The sequence below is a fragment of the Pleurodeles waltl genome, chromosome 7 (assembly GCF_031143425.1).
Source record: "Pleurodeles waltl isolate 20211129_DDA chromosome 7, aPleWal1.hap1.20221129, whole genome shotgun sequence".
In the NCBI taxonomy this organism is placed as follows: domain Eukaryota; kingdom Metazoa; phylum Chordata; class Amphibia; order Caudata; family Salamandridae; genus Pleurodeles; species Pleurodeles waltl.
The window spans coordinates 1130998312-1131019487 of NC_090446.1; the positions used below are offsets into that span (position 1 = coordinate 1130998312).

At 43.3% G+C, this 21176-nt stretch overlaps 1 protein-coding gene across 3 annotated transcripts in view; it reads left to right on the top strand.

The window, feature by feature from the left end:
- The window catches only part of LLGL2 (LLGL scribble cell polarity complex component 2), a 624825-nt gene that overhangs the window by 148127 nt on the left and 455522 nt on the right, over nt 1–21176 (top strand). For all 3 annotated transcript variants that reach the window (XM_069200160.1, XM_069200158.1, XM_069200159.1), the window contains exons 7-8: nt 3942–4104; nt 4762–4894. In XM_069200160.1, the coding sequence (XP_069056261.1) occupies nt 3942–4104; nt 4762–4894 (296 nt within the window). The remainder of the gene's footprint in view (nt 1–3941; nt 4105–4761; nt 4895–21176) is intronic.

Consider the following 21176-nt stretch of genomic DNA (forward strand, 5'->3'; position numbering starts at 1 on the left):
ATGTTTCAAAACGGAGCAGTTGTTCCAGTCCTCAAGGTCTTACGCCTGCTCGGTCTGTTCACTTCTTGCATTCTGTTGGTCACTCATGTACGTAGGCACATGAGGGCTCTTCAATGGTGCCTCCGCAGTCAGTGGTTTCAGCACAAAGGTGATCTCGAGGAGTCAATAACGATCTCCAGAGACGCTGCAGCAGCGTTACGATGGTGGGCTGTGGACGGCAACCTTTCTCAAGGAAGGCCATTTTCAGCTATTGTATCCACCAGAGAAAGCGTTACCGAAGGTAAGTAACTTGTTCATTTGGCACATACTATTGAAGACAGGAAGGCCCTAGATTGGCCTGAGCGTTCTGCCGAGGTCAAAAGGACAATCGGGCAAAAGGTTTGTGTGTCCTAGCACAGCAGTTGAAATCTCAAAAACATTCCATCACTAACCACTGTGGTAGAAAACCCCTTTGAGTGAACATGTGGTGTGAATATAATTTACTCAATTCTGTTCATTGATTTGTATTTTTAACAAGGGGTACAATAGTGTTACAAGTAGCGTTAGGATGCAACATAAGCATCATAAGTGTATATGGGAGTGTGTAACATCACTTGATACTTTACATACTGAGACAGATACTCATGAAGAGAGTGAACCCATATGTACCCTGTACGTATAGCGTCAGGTGCATACTGCAAAGATGCTGTGTTCCCTCAGAGGAAACATAAGCAGTAGGATCTATACCAAACCAAGGAAGAACAAGAAAGTCCTTGCCAATCCCTTCCCGACCTATTCCCTTCAAACAGAAAAAGAGGATGCTTGGGTGTGTAGGGTGGAGGAGAGGAGGGAGGCTACTCCACCAGTATGATCGGGACAGACAAATGACATTCTCTTTTGTAGCAGCTGGACCACCAACGTAGAAGGTGCCCACGGTGTGGTGCTCTGTTAATCAAAAAGCTATAGGGCATATAGGTAAGGTGGGGTGCAGCGTAGGAATTCTAATCTAGCCATGTAATCTATGAGAGGGCTCTAAGTTGCCATTAACTTTTTAAGTGAGTGTCAATGGATCGGAATTTGTTCCATTGAAGATGGAGGACTTGCCTCATGCCAATCTGCAGTTGATGGTAGGCAGTAAGTGAATGTCTAACAGCATGTCACTACTACGGGCTACCAAACTAGTTAACAATAAGCTGCTGGAAGAGCTTGTTTTGCTGCCTGGATTCCAATCTGTGGACATAGTTCTTCACACATTACCAGACACCTCGTACTTCCCAGCTTAAGTTGTAGTAGAGGGACTAGGTGGAAATTATCCCCTTGTATGCACATTATCAGTTGCTTCACTGTTTACTGCAACATGATCCAGAGTAGATGTCGGATACTTGTGGAGAAGCAACACTACCATCATGGAGAGTTTAGGTGCCCTTTGGTGGGATCTCACCTCACTAAGGTATACGAGCCTTCCGAGCTGATAAACTGAGGAAGACAATGAGTGTATATACATTTTAAATACATGTCTGTTCCTGGCTTTGCAGAGAGCCATGCTTATCTTTTTTAACATTTTGCCTCGTTGTGCCAATGTAAATGAATGTTTTGGAGAATGGCACCCAGCCAGCCTGAGTGTATTTGCATGGGTAGATGCAAGTTAAAGTTTTTCCGGGGCCATAACTAGAATGAAGATCACTGGATTTGTATTAAATATGTCACTTCCCTAAAGTATATTTAATACATGAACTAGGATTTAAACTCACTCCAGTACATATTAACACTCAATACACTTAAATGTAGAGGGGTGCTCCTTTTTGGTTGCTTTTAACGCACTAGTGGGAAACAGTAGAGATAAACCTCTTGAAATAAGGGAGAAACAGCTGTCTTGCACCAGCATTAACAAATAGTTGTAAAACAGCTAGGGGCATCAGAAGAATGTGTTTGTGGCATATGGGGTCAGAGAAAGGTGGTGTTTATGTAAAGCATACTTTTTAAAGAACACTTTAAGGAGTAGTCAGATGGATACATGACATGATTATTACTAATCAGAAAACACTTTTTCCCCTCTAAGCCAAGAGTTAAACATCTCTGCTGCTGTTGAATCCATCAATGTCCTTTCAGGCTTTGTATTGTATCACATAATAGACCGCATTCTTGAATGTAAAACAAGCAATTCAGCATAAGTTAAATAAATTTAGTTTGAGCTCAAAGAAGCTAAATAGTAAATCAGGAAATTGAAGCGAAAATGTACTATTTGTTAGAATTTCTGTTAAATGTCTGATAGTCAAATGCTCTGTGCCAAGTAGCAGGAGGCCCCAATTGCAATCCTGTAATGTGCGCTTTGTAGAAATTCAAGAAGCTTGAAACTGTGGCATCTGGAAGGCAACGTTTTCCCATTCATCTACAATATGGGCACTCTGAAACATTTTCCCAAGGGCCAGAAAGTATGGTCTCTGGTGTGCCCGAGAGCTCCTTTGATGCCAGCATGGTGGGAGTAGGGCTTTGTGGGGGGGGTGGGTTTACATGGTTGTAGGGCAAGCGAAACATGGTGTGGACAGTACCTCATGGAGTTATTTTGAGTGTAGCATTCCATACTGTCCCCTCTAGTCTCTAATAAGTCATAGATTTGACAGTACTGAGTTATACTTTCTGTGAATCGCTGTCCCTCTACCACCCATTCAAGTAAGCCTTCTTTGCTTTCTGTCGTTACCTTGAGAGAGTCGAGCATAAAAAAGTAGCAATTTGATTATTGAGTGGAGTGAAATAGAATTGTACAACGTGAAACCAGAAAAAACATTATCAATCCTGGCTTCGCCACTTGACCAAACTGTGTAGTCCTAGGCAATTAAATTGTCTAATTTCATTTTGCCTCCTTTTTCTTTATTGTGACATGTAAGAGCACCTTTAAATACTTGTAAGCAAAATGTACACTGTACAAAACATTCCTTTGTGTTTAATTTAATAAACAATGATGTTGTCCATGTGTAATAACCCAGGCCATCCAGAGGTTCCATGTGACAAATGACTTGCCTTTTAGTTCTCTACTGGCTCTGTTGTATGAGTGGGAGGAGGCATGAATGTTTGTACATTCATTTTTCAAAACTATCAGTTTTAAAAATAATTCTGAAGGCACTGAGCATTACAAAGTGTCATGAATTATCACTTGTTATGGTGATGTGGCCGGACATCTGCACTTGCAGTGACAATCACTTTCCCAGAGTGCTTGCACAGTTAAATATCTGGCTTGCTGGTCGTTGTTAGTTAAGAAATTAAGAGTTGTAGCAGGGATTGGATAGCTGTAGAAGATCACCTATGACACACCAACCTTGCTTATGTCATTGCCCTCACTCTTGTAAAACGTAGACATTGTTTGCTTCACCAGCCAATAGTTGATGTTGCGTTTGTTGTATTTTATAATGATAAATACAGATGAGTTTATTTATTCTTTGTCTAATGCAGTGGTGGTCCACAAAGCCTCTTCAGGGGGTCTTCGACTGCTTAGAAAATTAAACAATAGTACCAGATTAATAAAGTGTATATAAATAAAGTGGCTAAATGTAAATTGGAGGCTAAAAAACATAGTATCATCAGACTGATTCGCAGGACTAGTGCATATTCATAAAACAGAATATAGAGTATGAACGATGTGTGGCTTCAATTGACTAAAGAAAAGCTCCAGCCTTTCTATTAAAATTATTTTTTGTTGTTGTTTATTTATCTTTGTTTGCAAATTAAATAATGTGTTCTCATTTGTGTATGTGCTTGACGAATGCCCGTTCCTGTGTTCTTTGTGTATTGCTTTGCATTTCAAATCATCGTCCGTGTTTAGGACGGGGTCCCCGGATTCCAGTAATGATTCAGTGGGGTCCCCGGATTCCAGTATTGATGAAGTTGGAGTCCACAAAAGTCAAAAGGTTGGGAACCACTGGTCCAGTGCTTTCCACCCCAGTCCAAACTTGTGTGTTCTGTCTCAGTCTTCCAGATGAGTACCGCAACAGACGATCATTGGAGTCAGTGGAATGCCTTCAGGAGCATCCGAGGAATTCTGATCAGATCCTGATTGGATACAGTCGCGGTCTAATGGTTGTTTGGGACTTGTCGAGTAGCCGCATCATACAGCAGTTTCTTGGTGTTCAGGTACAGCAAAATAAATTTGTATTGAATTGTAAAACTTTAGCTGCACTGTATGATAAATTATTTCATTGTGTTTGCAGTTTCTCAGGGCTTGCTCCTGAGTGAAAATGTAACCATGTATGTAGTTTGTATCGGTCTAGTGGCCACCTAACTGAAAGTCTGTGAAGTGCTGGATGGGGGCAAAGGTAGTCAACATGTGATTGGAGGAGTCGCTGGTTTCTAAGACCCAAAGTGGAGTTTTACTGCATGGTAATGCAGTTTTCTTCAATAAGACATATCTTCAACTTTTTCTGAGTTGGAGAAAAGTTGGAGTAGTTCCGTTGGATACCATTTTATCTAGTTTTGTTTTGTTTTTTGCACCTCTGAGTGCGAAAATACAGGGATTTCCGTAGGTTGAGGGAAGATTTCGCTATCAGCTTCCACTTTTTGAGTGTGCAGACTTGTGGTATTTTCATCCTGTGAGAAGGCCGGAATGGAGCAGCATTTTCTGGCTTTTGAGGATTCCAACTGGGAAAGTACTAATAATTGAGAAGGGAACTTAATTGTCTTCCTTGTTGGGCAGGTGTAATGTTGGTTTTGCTCATCTTTGCTTTATCTAATAAATGTTGAGCAAAGTTATTTTTCTTGTGCCTAATTTTCAATGAGTCTCTTTCTTCAAAGCAACTGGACAACATTTTCTGGCAGCGGGATGGCCGACAGATCATTAGCTGTCATAATGACGGGAGTTACAGCAAGTGGTCAGTATCTGGAGATTCAACACAGTCTGAGCCCCTGGAAAATAAAGTGCCATATGGTGAGTGTACAAAGGATTTTAGTATATATAGTATATGAACCTCTCTCAAATGCTTAAATGTCATGTGCTTGAACCTTCCTGGTACACAATCTGCACTCATTTGCAGCTCATACCAGCCATCAGCAGTTGCTGAAGGCTTTAATGTGTAAACCGTGCACCTTTTCTTCTTAATAGACACTGTGCTATGTGTATGGAGTTTCTTGGACTGTTGTCATCTGTAGAGCAGCAGTGTCCCATCTTGAAGTATTGACAGTAATGAACCCTTCACAAAACCAGAAATGAAATTATCCAAGGTTTCCCTGTTTTTGAGTAACAAACCTAGTGATTGGTCTAAATTTTCCTAAGATGTACAACACTTAATTTTAAAAAACACAAGGAGGGCAGAAGTTCTTTTGGACTTTTACTAGAAATAGTGAGATAAATTTAAATGTAGCATGTAAGAGGTATTAAAATATAACCACAAACTGTTTTTAAAAGGTAGAGCAAATCAAGAGTATACTAATGTTGCAGCTCTGATGGACACAAAAAAGCAACTGAGGCAGAAAATAGTTAAGGGTCCAGAGGCAAGACTATAGTAAAAAGAAATGTGTTGAAGAAAAAAGTAAATTACAATTTGAAGAGGAAAGTCCTTTAACCCTTTAACTGCTGAAGCTCCCACCCCCGAAAATATGCAGGGAAAATTAAAAATAGGTGGCAACTTTTTTTTTTTTTTTTTACCCTTGATAGCCGATTATCATAGCTAGTAAACTGTTCATCCATCTGACCCTTCTGACATAGGAGTATATAGTGTTTATTGGTTGTTTAAAAATACTGTGTACCAAAAGCCAACAGTTGAGTTGCAGCTCATAATTAGGGCTTCTGGTTATATGACGTGTATTTTTACCACCTTTACATCTGTATTTACTCATTTCTTTTTTAGTCATTTTATCTGTATTGATCTATGTTTATTTAGTTTTTCGGCAAAATAGGTTACGGCAACTGGTGTTTTTTTCTTATTTATTTAAAACAACTGCACACTTGTACGTGGTTGTTGTTAGATGTGTTTATATGTGCCCAAATTGAAGAAATACCATCCTGATCTGAAAACGTTAAGATAGTGTTACATAAGATTCAAGAGACAAGCTCTTTCTGAATTACTCATAACGTGAAAGCCACTGAAAACCTACTTCCTATTTGCAGGTGATGTTGGTATGGTCATGAGATTCAAAGAAAGATTATACAATGTTTGACCATTCGTGCTCTGAGAATGCTACTTTTGTCACTCTTTCGTTGTGGAATAGTGCACATTTGTTGAATTATTCAACAGCATTCATGCTGCCTTTTTTTTTTTTAATTATTGTTATTTTTTTTTTACTGTACAAAAAGTTACACATTCCGTAGAGCATACGTATCGGCACTGAACAGAGTGACAGCAGATAACTTGGTATACATGTGTCCCCTGCTTATCATTCCACACAAAAGCAGACACTTGCATTCACTGACAAAGATACATTTATGCAGGAAATTGTTAAGGAAAATCAATATATTTTTTTGTCATAATGTCCTGTGAAGAACCACCTATGAGAGTTATGGAGGCTTTTGACAATGTTTGTTCATCTATTTCTTTTAAGATGCTAACTAATAAAGTCAGGAGCAATAAACCTCTGAAGGGCTGGTTTAACCATACCTGTACCTTAGCTCACTAGCGACTCCCGTTGCCTCTAGCGAAAAAGCCCTACTCTCAGGGAGAAATTATGCTTTTTAGGAATGACTACAAGAAGGCTTTAGAGAAATGGAAAGTTGAGATTAGAAGGGAAGCATGGGAGGATCTGGAGAAGGCAACCATTTTAAGGGACACCTAAGTTCTTGGAAGACTGAATAAACCCCTTTTCGCAGGATATAATAAACCCAGCATCAGTACTAACATCACTGTCCACTCATGGTTAGAACATTCAGGTCAAGGATGTAGCAGCAGCATATAATCAGAACTGATGTAGGAAAGCGCCAGGCCCGTATGGGGTCCCTATAGACCTGCTCAAATCCAATTTTACTTGATGGGAACCCCATTTAACAAATGTTTTTAGGGCTGCTGTTCCAGGTCACTTAAGCCCATTGTGGAAGGAGGCAGTGGTGGTGCCATTTTTTTTAAAAAAGGGATTAGTTGTTACTGACCAGTTTCCCTTCTGGGCTGCTCATGTAAAATCTTGAGCAGGGTTATTACATCCAAACTAAAGTATTGGCTAGAGGAGAGGCAGTTCCTTTCTAAGCCACAATATGAGTTCCCCAAAGCTGTTGGTTTTTTGTCAATCAGTTAACATCCAGCTTATCTTGGGAACATGTCAGTGCAAGGTAAGGGGGTCCGTTCATCTGGTGTTTATGGACTTCCCTAGCGCACTTAACATGGTAAACCACCCTATTCTGTGGATCATTATGGACAAACAAAGGTTTGATAAGACATTGATAAATTTGCTGTACATGATGCTATTGGACACTTGGGAGAAAATCCAATACAGGATAGACAAGGAACTTTCTCCGGAAATTAGATCCAGGATGGGTGTGCAGCAAGGTTGTGTGTTGGTCCCTCTGCTGTTTGCAATTTATATTCTGGTCTAGAGGAGTTTCTTCACCATGTAGGGAAAGATATACCCAAAATCAATGATCTGTCAATTCAAGTTCTGCTATATGCAGACGATGCTGTGCCGATTGCATGAACAGCTATGGGGCTGCAAACCCTCTTAGGTGGGTTTAAACATTTCACAGATACGTAAGAAAATCCTAACACCAGATTGTGGGTTGTAAAAGAACAAAAACTATGAAAATCCAACTAGGTGGCACTGAGATATGTAACATTTGTTTACTTTGGCTATTTGGGAATTGAGTTAGATGCCAAGATGAGTTTGAACTTCTTATTTAGATTACACACTCTTCACTTCCAGAGATTGATTGATTCCATGCTGAATTTCGCAAGTTTGTTGGGGCAAAAACCAGTGAAGGAACTTTTTTATGGTTTTAATGCTAAATGTGTTGTAATAGGGTTCTACGGACCAGGAGTGTGGAGCTCCAAAAAAAGGTGATTCCCTTCAGATAGTTGAAAATAAATTATTGCGTAATTTGCTGGCAGTATCACAGTCCTTCTCTACTACTGCTTGTCATCCGGAACTTGGTGCAAATTATTTAAAGGACAGAATTAAAACTAGCCTGTACTCTTCAGACAGGAAATGTTTTTTGATCCAGTTCTCCTCGCTACTAATTGCATGCAGGACAGGATAGATCTCACCCTGATGCAAATGCTGGATCCCCCCAGGCATGTTATAGCGTGATCAGTTTCACTAAATGTGCACTAGTTACAAGCCACATAATAATTATTAAATCTGGGGGTCGGTCCTCCTAAGGTGTTTTGTGTTCTTATATCTGCATATTGTACTTTTATGTTCATTTAAAAAATGTTTTATTGTATTTTATGAATTGTGCTTTATGGCTTGAACGTCGGCCAATAAAGTTATTTCTGATTGATTGATGCTGGCATGGTCATGAGATTTAAAGAAAGATTATACAATGTTGACCTTTTCTGCTTCTGAAAATGCTACAATTGACACATCAATGATCTTTCGTTGTGGAATAATGTGCATTTGTTGAATTCTTAAACACAATTCATGCTCTCCGTTTTTTACTGTACAAAAAGCTACACACTCCGTAGAGCATACATATCGGCACTGAAGAGAATGACACCAGATACCTTTATATAAATGTTCACTCTGCTTGGCATTCCACACGAAAGCAGATTCTTTTGTTTACTTTTCTTGTGAGCACACCTAAGCAAACAATAACCTTTTATTGAGAGGTTGAAGAGTAATTGTGCCATCCCATAAAAGTGGTACTAATAGGTGTTTCTATTACCTTTCTCAACGGTACATGTCTCATCCACCTAAACATGAATTAAAGACCAAGTCTGCACTGCCTGATTTACTCTGATCCTATAAGTAGCATATAGGCCTTAGGAGTAGCTGCTTAACTCATTTGTCCTTTGTTCACAATTGGTGATAGTTTGGAAAGAAGACTCAACTCTGATTAGGATGCATCTGAAGGCTGAGCTTATTCTGCTGATATCAGAGATTCACCTTCAGAAGACAGATTTGGAACTCAGCATGGTTGACTGTGCATTTTATTAGCTTTCATAGAACTGAGTGACATTATTTTATACGGAGTGGCATCAGTGTTACATAAAACTTTAACGGGCTTGTGAAATCAGTATTGTTTTCTTTTTTAGAATGTAGGGTGTGCGAAGTCTCTGGACTAAGAATTATGTTAACCCCTTCGCTGCCAGGCCTTTTCCCCCTCCTGTGCCAGGCCTTTTTTTGCCTATTTGGGGCAGTTCGCGCTTAGGCCCTCATAACTTTTTGTCCACATAATCTAACCAAGCCAAATTTGCGTCCTTTTGTTTCCAACATCCTAGGGATTCTAGAGGTACCTAGACTTTGTGGGTTCCCCTAAAGGAGGCCAAGAAATTGGCCAAAATACAGGGAAAATTTCGTTTTTTTCAAATAATTGGAAAAAGTGGTTGCAGAAGAAGGCTTGTGGTTTTTCCCCTGAAAATGGCATCAACAAAGGGTTTGCGGTGCTAAACTCAGCAGCTTCCCAGCTTTCAGGAACAGGCAGACTTGAATCAGAAAACCCAATTTTTCAACACAATTTTGGCATTTTACTGGGACATACCCCATTTTTGCAATTTTTGGTGCTTTCAGCCTCCTTCCAGTCAGTGACAGAAATGGGCATGAAACCAATGCTGGATCCCAGAAACCTAAACATTTCTGAAAGGTAGACAAAATTCTGAATTCAGCAAGGGGTCATTTGTGTAGATCCTACAAGGGTTTCCTACAGAAAATAACAACTGAAAAAGAAAAATATTGAAATTGAGGTGAAAAAAACATAAATGTTTCTCTACATTTTACTCTGTAACTTTTCCCTGCAATGTCAGATTATCAAAAGCAATATACCGTTACGTATGCTGGACTCCTCTGGTTGCGGGGATATATAGGGCTTGTAGGTTCATCAAGAACCCTAGGTACCCAGAGCCAATAAATGAGCTGCACCCTGCAGTGCGTTTTCATTCTATACCTGGTATACAGCAATTCATTTGCTGAAATATAAAGAGTAAAAAATTGCTATCAAGAAAACCTTTGTATTTCCAAAAAGGGCACAAGATAAGGTGTTGAGGAGCAGTGGTTATTTGCACATCTCTGAATTCCGGGGTGACCATACTAGCATGTGAATTACAGGGCATTTCTCAAATAGATGTCTTTTTTTACACACACTCCTATATTTGGAAGGAAAAAATGTAGAGAAAGACAAGGGGCAATAACACTTGTTTTGCTAATCTATGTTCCCCCAAGTCTCCCGATAAAAATTATACCTCACTTGTGTGGGTAGGCCTAGTGCCCGCGACAGGAAACACCCCAAAGCGCAACGTGGACACATCCAAATTTTTGGAAGAAAACAGAGGTGTTTTTTGCGAAGTGCCTACCTGTAGATTTTGGCCTATAGCTCAGCCGGCACCTAGGGAAACCTACCAAACCTGTGCATTTCTGAAAACTAGAGACCTAGGGGAATCCAAGATGGGGTGACTTGCTGGGTTCGGACCAGGTTCTGTTACCCAGAATCCTTTGCAAACCTCAAAATGTGGCTAAAAAAACACATGTTCCTCACATTTCTGTGGCAGAAAGTTCTGGAATCTGAGAGGAGCCACAAATTTCCTTCCACCCAGCGTTCCCCCAAGTCTCCCGATAAAAATGATACCTCACTTGTGTGGGTAGGCCTTAGCGCCCGCGACAGGAAACGCCCCAAAGCGCAACGTGGACACATCCAAATTTTTGGAAGAAAACAGAGGTGTTTTTTGCGAAGTGCCTACCTGTAGATTTTGGCCTCTAGCTCAGCCGGCACCTAGGGAAACCTACCAAACCTGTGCATTTCCGAAAACTAGAGACCTAGGGGAATCCAAGATGGGGTGACTTGCGGGGCTCGGACCAGGTTCTGTTACCCAGAATCCTTTGCAAACCTCAAAATTTGGCTAAAAAAAACACATGTTCCTCACATTTCTGTGGCAGAAAGTTCTGGAATCTGAGAGGAGCCACAAATTTCCTTCCACCTAGCTTTCCCCCAAGTCTCCCGATAAAAATGATACCTCACCTGTGTGGGTAGGACTAGCGCCCACGAAAGGAAAGGGCCCAAAACACAACGTGGACACATCACATTTTTTTATAAAAAGCAGTGCCTTCCTGTGGATTTTGGCCTGTAGTTCAGCCGGCACCTGGGGAAACCTAGCAAACCAGCGCATTTTTGAAAACTAGAAACCCAGGGGAATCCATGATGGGGTGACTTACGGGGCTCTGACCAGGTTATGTTACCCAGAATCCTTTGCAAACATCAAAATGTGGCCCAAAAAACACTTTTTCCTCTCATTTCGGTGACAGAAAGTTCTGGAATCTGAGAGGAGCCACAAATTTCCTTCCACCCAGCGTTCCCCTAAGTCTCGATAAAAATGGTACCTCACTTCTGTGGGTAGGCCTAGCGCCCACGAAAGGAAATGGCCCAAAACACAACGTGGACACAACATATTTTTTCACAGAAAACAGAGGTGTTTTTTGCAAGGTGCCTACCTGTGGAGTTTGGCCTGTAGCTCAGCCGGCCCCAGGGGGGGGGGGGCAGAAATGCCCTAAAATAAATTTGCCCCCCCAACCCCCACCCCGCCCTCCCCACCGGGAGCGACCCTTGCCTTGGGAGGGGGAGCGACCTTGCCTACGGGGTCGCTCCCCCTGCGTGACATTGGCGCCAAAAAACAAATCCCGGTGCCTATCGGACCTAAAATCGGCCAATCCGCCCCCAAGGGGGGCAGAAATGGCCTAAATACAATTTGCCCCCCAGGGGAGCGACCCTTGTCTGATGGGTCGCTCCCCATCTCTAAAAAAACAAACAAAAAAATTCCCCTGGCGCCTAGAGGTTTCTGCCCCCCCCCCCCCCCCCCCCCCCCCGGGGGCAGAAATGGCCTAAAATAAATTTGGCACCCCAGGGAACGACCCTTGCCTAAGGGGTCGCTCCCCTTGCGTGAAATTCACGCAAAGAAAAAACTCCCCGGTGTCTAGTGGTTTCTGCCCCCCTTGGGGGCAGATTGGCCTCATCAAAATAGGCCAATCTGCCCCGAAGGGGGGCAGAAATGGCCTAAATATACTTTTCCCCCAAGGGGAGCGACCCGTGCCTAAGGGGTCGCTCCCCACCTAAAAAAATAAAATGAAACATAATGCCCCAGGGGGGGGGCAGAAAAGGCCTTCCCGAAAATATGCCCCCCATGGGAGCGACCCTTGCCCAAGGGGGTCGCTCCCTTATATGAATTTCAGTAAAAAAAAAAAAAAAAAATCCCTGGTGTCTAGTGGGGTTTCAAAAGCCAGATTGCAATAATCCGGCTTTTGAAACCCTCGGAGAGACTTCAAAGGGAAGGAAATACTTTTCCTTCCCTTTGAAGCCCCTCCGGGCCTCCCCCAGTGATTGCTTTTGCATTTCTCTTTCAATCGCGCTGGAAGCAGAGCTCGCGTGCTAACGTCTCAGGGGTGGGGTGGGGGGGATCGGGGGTGGAAGGGGAATGTCTTCCCCTTCCATCCCCGCCTTGGGCACAGGGGAACTGTAGCCGTGGACGTGATCATCTAGTCCAAGGCACAGAACCGGCTAATGTCAGTTATAAATAATACATTTAGGCAATCCTTGCTCTCCCCATCCAAACTGTTATAAATGGTTTAGGGCTATGGCACCTGCCCCCACAGTCCTTCGTGCCTCCCTGAAACAGTCTGCTTCTGATGGACACGTCAAAACGCAGATTCCTCTCCTTGTGAATACCTCAAGGTGCCAGAGTGGATCTGGAGGTATTTCTTGGCGTAGGTTCCCCGCACCAGCAGGTTATGTTTTACGGCTCCACATTGGCTTCGACCTGCCTGGAAGTGACATCGGAGTCGCATACAAGTACCACCCCTGCCCATTGACGTCAGTTTCTTTATGCACTTTGAGGCACGGATCCCCACAGCTTGCTCCAAAACCTTTACCTCATCTCTTGTGTGTGCAAGGAACATTTCCCCACCAAAAACTAAAAAGTGTAAGCCTTGTAAGGACTGTCTCAAACAGAATTCTATGACAGACCCCCCATAAGGTATATATTTCTGGTGCTTAGGGTCATCATATGACTCCTAGCTTTGTGATGGAGGAACCTCGAGGCGATTTGAGGGCACAAAGCTAAATTCGGCCACCAAACACCATAGAAAGGCTTGTAAGACCAGCTCTCGATCAAGGGCTCTGGCCTGCACCTCCTCTCAAAGCTGTTACTGTATAAGATACTCCTCGCCTTTAGAATCCTCAGGTAATTCAAGGTCCGAGAAGAAACAATAGAAGATGAATGGGGATTCTTGCCATCCCATCAGTCTCAATTGGAAAATTTGTGCAGACATTAAAGTGCTGTCCGTTCCCGGTTCCGATCTCCTACAGAGAAACCGCTTGGACAGCTGACCCAGATGTAACCTGAGTTCACTTCCAGGGGATCCTCATCAATAGTCATAAGCACTGAAACTTTCCCCCCATGTGTTGAGTTTTCCTTTGATAAACCTCCTACTAGACTCAAGCATTTCTGTAAATCAGAAAAAGAGAGCATACATTGCAAACCACAGTCTTTATTGAAAAGAAAACTGCAACAGAATACAAAGGCATTGTTACCCAATAGGCTGTATTAAAAGCATAACAAGAGAATACTGGCACAGTGCCTTTAAGACCTCCAGGACCTCCTGTATCCCATCATGCCAGGTCAGTTTTTTTTTTTCTGGCTCCTTCACTGAGGATCCTGGAGCACTGAGTTCTTAAAGTTTTTGTCTTTCTGTCAAAAAATGCTTCCAAAAATATTTTTTCTCTGCTTCACTCAGCATCTTTTTCCATCTAGAGTGGTCAACAATTATTTTCTGACAGTAATTTTAAAAAAATTCTGGTAAAAAAAATCCCCCCTTTTTTTTCGTCATGTGTCCTGTCTGTGGCAAAAAGAAGGCACAGACTTATCCCCACTCAGTATGCATAGTATGTCTACCTGATACTCATCTGCCTGAGTCATGCCACCATCACCAAAAACTCTCTAAAAGAACTTTAAATATAGAGAGGAAATATGTCTACACAGACTTCAAGAGAGAGAAATAGGAGAACCTCTTCCATCTTCCTCCAAGAAAATTACTGCTCATCAAAAGGCTCTTCCCAGAGGCAAATCCCTTGACAGGCAAGACAAAAGGAGAACAAGATCAACATCCAGAGGTAGGAAAATACCTATTTGTTCCCTGTCGACCTTGGGATCAACATCAAATCTACCCTCAACCACGAGGCACCCTTTTCCTCCAAATGACGACCGACGTTGAGAGAGCCTTCACTCAGAAGGTCCCCATCGATAGCATTATTCTTTTGCATACTGTCAAAGCCCTTGTCGTCGAGGGAAGTTCAGTCCTTCTCATTGTCACTCTACATCAACACAAAAGTTTCCATCAGCGCCAGGTCCTCACCTGTCTAAGTTGAGGCCGGGCAAGACTCCATCGACGGTGTCTCATCACCTCTCATCGTCGAGCCACACCTCACTGAGGCAATCTCTGTTGACGGCAACCAGGCGCTCTTAGACATTAAGATACACTTCTCTGCCAGTTGCAATCAAGCGCTAAGCGACTTCGAGGCAGACGCCTACTAGACAGTCTTCACCAACAGCATAGAGAGTCCGTTCATCATCAGGCTCTCACCACCCCAACGTCATGAACCGTCCACAAGACCAACATCGACAGCAGCTCCTCATCGCTTGATGTCGAGGCAGCATTCGCCCAGGAACAGGCCTACGGTACACCATTCTTCTAGATGACTTTCAGCTGCATGTTCAGGGGCTTCCCCACACTCTTCTGCAGGACAAAGACCTCTCTGTCAGTCAGAATCTCCACAGGTACCACATTCACCAGTAAGTGGTCGCGATTGGCATGTCCCACAGAGTATGGATTCTCAGTACTTAAGAACATACTCTCATTCATGGTCTTCCCCATGGACACCCTCTCCAAAACTGACTGTGATGGCTCAGCTCAGAACCCTGTAGCGGACGGGGAGTAGATCTTGTTGTAGGGCCAGAGCTAAGTCTGCCCAAAGATTTCAGAGGTCTTGATCACGCCACCCCTCATGTAGATCCCCTATTTGGTCTACTTCCACAAGATCATCAAAGAAGGATTACTCACTAACATTTGCGGACACTCTATACGGATACGTTTAATAATGTGTAGGTCAGAGGAGCTAACAAGCTGAACATTGATATTCCAGTGCCCGCTGCAACCCCATTGGTAATTTTCAAGACATTACATCATAGGTCTACCTCAAGAACATTGCTGCCTTCGGCCCCAGGTCTTCTTGAAACTGTGATGGGCATTTGTTTTACTCCAGCCTCCCTTTGAGTGGCTCCAACAACAATTCTAAAGAAATAGAGAGTTCTGAAACAAGATCCTTTATTTCTAAGAACCGACCCTCCACCAGGTTCGGTCATTATAGCACTATCAAGAAGATGCACTCCACTGCAGCTTCATCATCCGCTGGACAAGGAAAGTAAATAAATAGATTCCCTGGGCAGAAAAATGTGTGGCACTTTGGCCTCGTTTATGAAGGTGTCTAATGTGGCTGTATTACTGGGGTGATACAGTAGGTCTCTTAGAAACTCGCTGATCAGATTTGCAGAAAAACTACCCAGAGAAGACAGACAGGTCGCTAGTTTGGTCGCTAACCAAATAATTAGCGCGGTGGTAGATGGCGCTGCCATGGTGGTGCATGGATATTCATAGAGTATATGTGCCAGTCAGACGTTCATCATAGCTTCGTCTTACAGGTCTTAAGCTGTCGCGTAGGTTCTCATTAGGGTAATGAGGCTACTGTATTTGGGCAGTAGGATCGCCTCGGTTGTTGGTACTGAGTACAATTCCACACCGGGTGACACCTGTCTGCCTAATCCGGGGTTTCAGGCTAACTAGCAGCACCCTATCTCTGACTGAGATGATTGTGGCAACCGGGCTCATGGTAAGAAAGACTCCCCAGGGAATCATGGTACATCAGATCGCATCCTGTTTTCTCAGTTACTAAGATCTCACTCAGGCAAAGACAACAGAGGCAGAATATATTTAAATAAGCATTTATTCAAATATCTGCATCTTAGATAAAAGCATATGCATAGCTATGACGAGAATAATAAAAAACAATAGGAGCAGGCATGTGACTAAAAATGTAAACACAAGAACAGTCCTACCATGCTGTCTAAACGGGAGTGGATCTATAATCCCTCACCTACCCTAAGTATGAGCACAGCATACTAAACCTAATCTGCCCTTCGGGTTTCCCCCCTGAGAGAACATCATCCCTCATACCTGAAGAAAGGGCCTGAAGTCTAAAGAGACACCGTCCCCATCTGGATCAGGGCTCGGTCGTCTAAGCAGGTAGCTATAATGAAGCTTGTTGCAATCAGCATACAGTTGTGGTCATCCGGATGGAATCTCACTCTAACGTGTTTGGGACTAAGGGGTGTTTTATAATAAAATGGCTGACATTCTGAGAAATGGTCCCCAAGTATGAGTGTCTCTTTTTTGTGAATGCTGGAGATACAGCATACCACGTTTGTCGGCAACCCTATCTGACTGTATCCTTGAAGAAAGCACATATGTCCTACTAAGAACACAATGCTTTCCTAGGTGCCATAACAATAAGATAGATAGAAATAAAACAGCACCGCAAATGAAGCTATTGCTAGAGAAATAAAGCAATGCTGAATAAAATGTAAACGGGTTAAAGTGCACAGCTGCAGACCTAGTTAGCTAAAACGTGCTCAGAACACGGCTAAAATAGCTACACAACAAAGCCAGAGGTGCAGCAGGCCATCCTAACCCTTCCTTTTGCTGGCAACTCATTGTTTGGGTCACACACGGATGACAAAATGGCTAAGATGAAAACCGAGTTAGACACACTTAAGCTGTTGGACTAAAGAACAGAAGTCCGCAGAAAGTGCAGGCCTTATGAAAAGCGACCCTACCATCAGAGGGTGCAAACCCATCAGTGGTTTTCCCATCATCAGCAACATCAACAAGCCAGATCTCAGTACCAGCCTTGCAGATCTTTGCATGGACATTGAGCTAATTGTCAACCACCAGCTTCCTCCAAGACACCAGGCAAACAATGAGTTGTCACTTCCCCCGTCGCTGATGTCCACTTTAGTGGTGGTGGTGGTGGGGGGAGTAGTGAAATATCACCACTCATCTGAATGAGTAGCGCACAATCACCAGCGACAACTGGCTCTTAAATATTGTAGAGAATGGGTACTCACTTCACATCAATTCCCTTCCTCCGGTTGTTCCAGCGCCAAAAGCCTCTTAACACCAGCAGAAGCTGCTGCAAAACAAAGTCTCCACCTTACTATGCAAAGATGCAATAGAGGATGTTCTATTCTCTCAAAGAAGAATAGGAGTATACTCACAGTACTTTCTAGTCTAGTAAAGAAAGAAGGCCCAAAGGAGGAATTCAGACCCTTCTAGACTTACATCTGCTAAACAAATACATATGCAAGGAGAAGTTCAGGATTCTTGCTCTCCACCATATATACTCAGCTCCATCAGGGGGACTGGATGTGTTCTATCGATTTACAGGATGCCTGCTTCCACATCCCAGTAGCCAGGAAACATCAGAGGTTCCTACCTTTCACAATGGCATCCAAATACTTCCAGTACAAAGTGCTGCCTTTCAGACAAAAGTCAGCTCTTCGCACCCTCTCGAAGTGCATGGCATTAATAGCAGCAGCCTAACGAAGGAGAAACATTTTCGGCTACCCATACCTGAGTGACTTGCTGGTGAAAAGCTCCTCCCCAACTTAAACATGCAAACAAGACAACACTACTACGTCTGTCTCAAGACCCTGAAGTATCTGTCTCCAGATCAATGTGGTGAAATCGATTCAGACTCCAACCCAGAAGCTGCACTATCTAGGTGTGACCGTAGACAGAAACCTCCCAACAGTGTATCCTTTGGAGGAGAGACTATACTCAATAACCCAAAAATGTTCTAACCTCCTCCTCCATTCTCCACATCCAGACAAGTAGTGCCCCATGCTGGGGTTGATGGCCTTGTGTATTTCCATTGTCCCAGTGCCAGATTACACATAAGACCACTGCAAGAGAATCTGGAGGATCAGTTGAATCAATTTTCAGACCACTGGGACGACAAGCTGACCCTGTCACCCTCTGCAAAACATTCACTGCAATGGTGGTCTCACCACCGGAATCTCCAGGTAGGTGTCCCTTTCCACCAGGACATTCTTGCATAAATAATTGTAACAGATGCATCCGTCCAGGGATAGGGTGCTCAAACCGGTCCCCGTTAGACACAGGACCTGTGGTCAGACAAGGAGCAACAATACCACATCAGTATGCTGGAACTGCAGGCAATCTGTCTATCCATCAATTCAAACCAGCTTTCTCTTGGTCCAAACGGACAACACAGCCACAATGCACTAATCTAAACAAGCAGGGGCCACTCAATCTTGTCCCGTTTCAGGAAGCATAGGCCATTTGGAACTGGCTACTAGCCAGGAAGTTGTCAATCACAGGGATTCACCTCCCAGGAGTCCAGAACACACTAGTAGACTCTCTCAGCCGAAACTTCGCCAAATCGCACAACTGGATTCTTCACGATGTCGCTGTGTGAGATATTTTCAGAGAGTGGGGGCATCTGCAAATAGGCCTGTTTGCAGACGAATGGAACAAAAGATGTCCAGACTTCGCATCCAGGTTCTATCGACCAGGAACCAAGGGGAATGCTCTATTGATAGACTGGCCCAGGACATTTCTATATGCTTTTCCTCGCATTTTGTTGATCCCATCAGTCATCAACAAACTGTACAGAGCCAGGACCAGATTGATCCTCATAGCCCCAGAATGGCCCTGACAGAAGTGATACCCGGATCTCCACCACCTATCGGAAGGACCACACAGGAGACTGCTGTGCAGATCAGAGCTTCTCTACAAGTTTGGAGGGAAGATTCTCCACCCCAACCTTCCCTCACTGAGCTTGACAGCATAGCTCCTGAATTCCTGCTGTGTGGACACTTAGACCTTTCTCAGGAATTCATGCACATTCTTAGGGAGTCTAAAAGGCCATCATCCAGACATTCTTATGTTTTTAAGTGGAAAAGGCTTTACATGTAGTGTGTTCTTCAGAATCAATTCCACCAAATTCTGGGGCAGGAGGAAGTAATCTTACCCTATCTCCTACATTCAGCAAAATCACCTACTCAAATGTCATTCTTCCAAATGCCTGTAGTTAGATATCTCTAAGAGGGACTGAAAAAGGTGTTCCCATCTGTGCGTTTTCCCCTCTCCACCCTGGAAGTTGAATGTGGTACTTGCGAAACTTATGGTTCCACCTTTCAAACCTATTCATAAGGCATCTTTACAGCACCTTACCTGGAAAACTGCTTTTCTTGTTGCCATTACTTCGGCATGCAGAGTCAGCAAAATTCTGTCTCTCTGTGCCAAAGAACCTTACACGGTATTCCAGGATAACAGGTTAGCGAGGAGAACTCACCCAAATTTTCTTTCTAAGGTAGTGTCTGATTTCCACATTAATCACACCCTACGTTCTTTCGTAATCTGTCGACACCAGCAGAAAGTGCGTTAAATTCTCTTGAGCTTAAGAGAGTGCAGACATTTTATTTGGACACAACCAAAGCCATCAGATAGTCTGACCCGCTGTTTGTGAGCTATGGCCCTATGAGGACGAGCATAGCCTCCTCTAAACAAACCATTTCTTGATGGATAGTTTCTTGTATTTTGATCTCCTAGCAGTTAGCCAACAAACAGTTACCTCCTACAGCAGCACTACTGAAAAAAAATGTTCCCATCTCTGAAATCTGCTACTTGGAGATCGGTGCATACTTTTACAAGGCATTACTATCTAGGGTAGGCCTCCTTAAGAAACCTATTTAGATGATGATGATAGTTGCTTCTGCTTGCTCCTACTTGATCCCCAGATGTGTGTGACGGGCTTGCTACTCTATTCAGTGCTTGTGAATATTAATGAGGATCCCCTGGAAGAGAAAGATAAGTTACTTACCTGTAATCCTAGTTCACTTCCAGGGGAATCCTCATCCGTGATAAGCAACTCGCCCACCTTCCCGGACGAATCTTGCATGCAGCAGTTTATAAATGGCTGTGTTATGCTGTTCATATCACCGTAAAAAAGTACTGACCTAACTGTCACCTCTGGGGCATGATGGGGTACAAGAGGTCCCGGAGCCACAGTTTCAGTATTACCTTGTTTTGTTTTTAATGCAGCCTACTGGCTAACAATGCCCCTGTATTCCCTTGCAGTTTTCTCTCCAACAAGACTGTTTTCTTTTTTTTGTGTGCAATGTATGCTCTTTTTCTGATTTACAGAAACGCTGGAGTCAGATAAGAGGTTTATCAAGGCAATACTCAATACAAATTGGGCATTTTTAGCCTTTAACATAGGCTATACACATATATATATATATATATATATATATATATATATATATGTATGTATATGTTCGATAGCATGTGTAGCTGCAGATACACATGCTTTGCACATCCCGCCATGCTCCTCCCCCTTCGGCTCCATTGCACATGGGCGTCGACTCCATCTTAGATTGTTTTCTTTCCGCCATCGGGTTTGGACATGTTCCTTTTCGCTCCGCATTTCGGTTCGGAAAGATAGTTAGAATTTCGGAAAATTCAACGGTATTGTTTGCGTTCGGTATCGGGTTAGTTACAACAGATCGACACTGACTTTTGAATAGCTCCGGTGGCCCTTTGGGGTTTTTCGACCCCCCGTCGGGGCCTGGTCGGCCCGACCACATGTCTCTTCAAGGCTAATGGAACGGACCCCATTCCGCTTCTGCCCCAAATGTCACAACAAGTATCCTTATACAGATCAGCACCTGGTCTGTAACTTGTGTTTGTCTCCAGAACACAAAGAAGAGACTTGTGAAGCCTGTCGAGTGTTTCGGTCGAGGAAGACATTAAGAGACCGAAGAGCGAGAAGACTGCAGATGGCGTCGGTGCCGCCAGGACAAAGACATTTGGAGGAGGAAGAAGAAACCTTCTCCATCGAGGAGTCTGACTCGGACGAGGTCGATCCCGAACAGACGCCCAAAACCGTGAGTAAGACGTCGACACATAAAACTCACGAGAAGACCGCAAAAGCCCAGGGGACGCCACCGCCA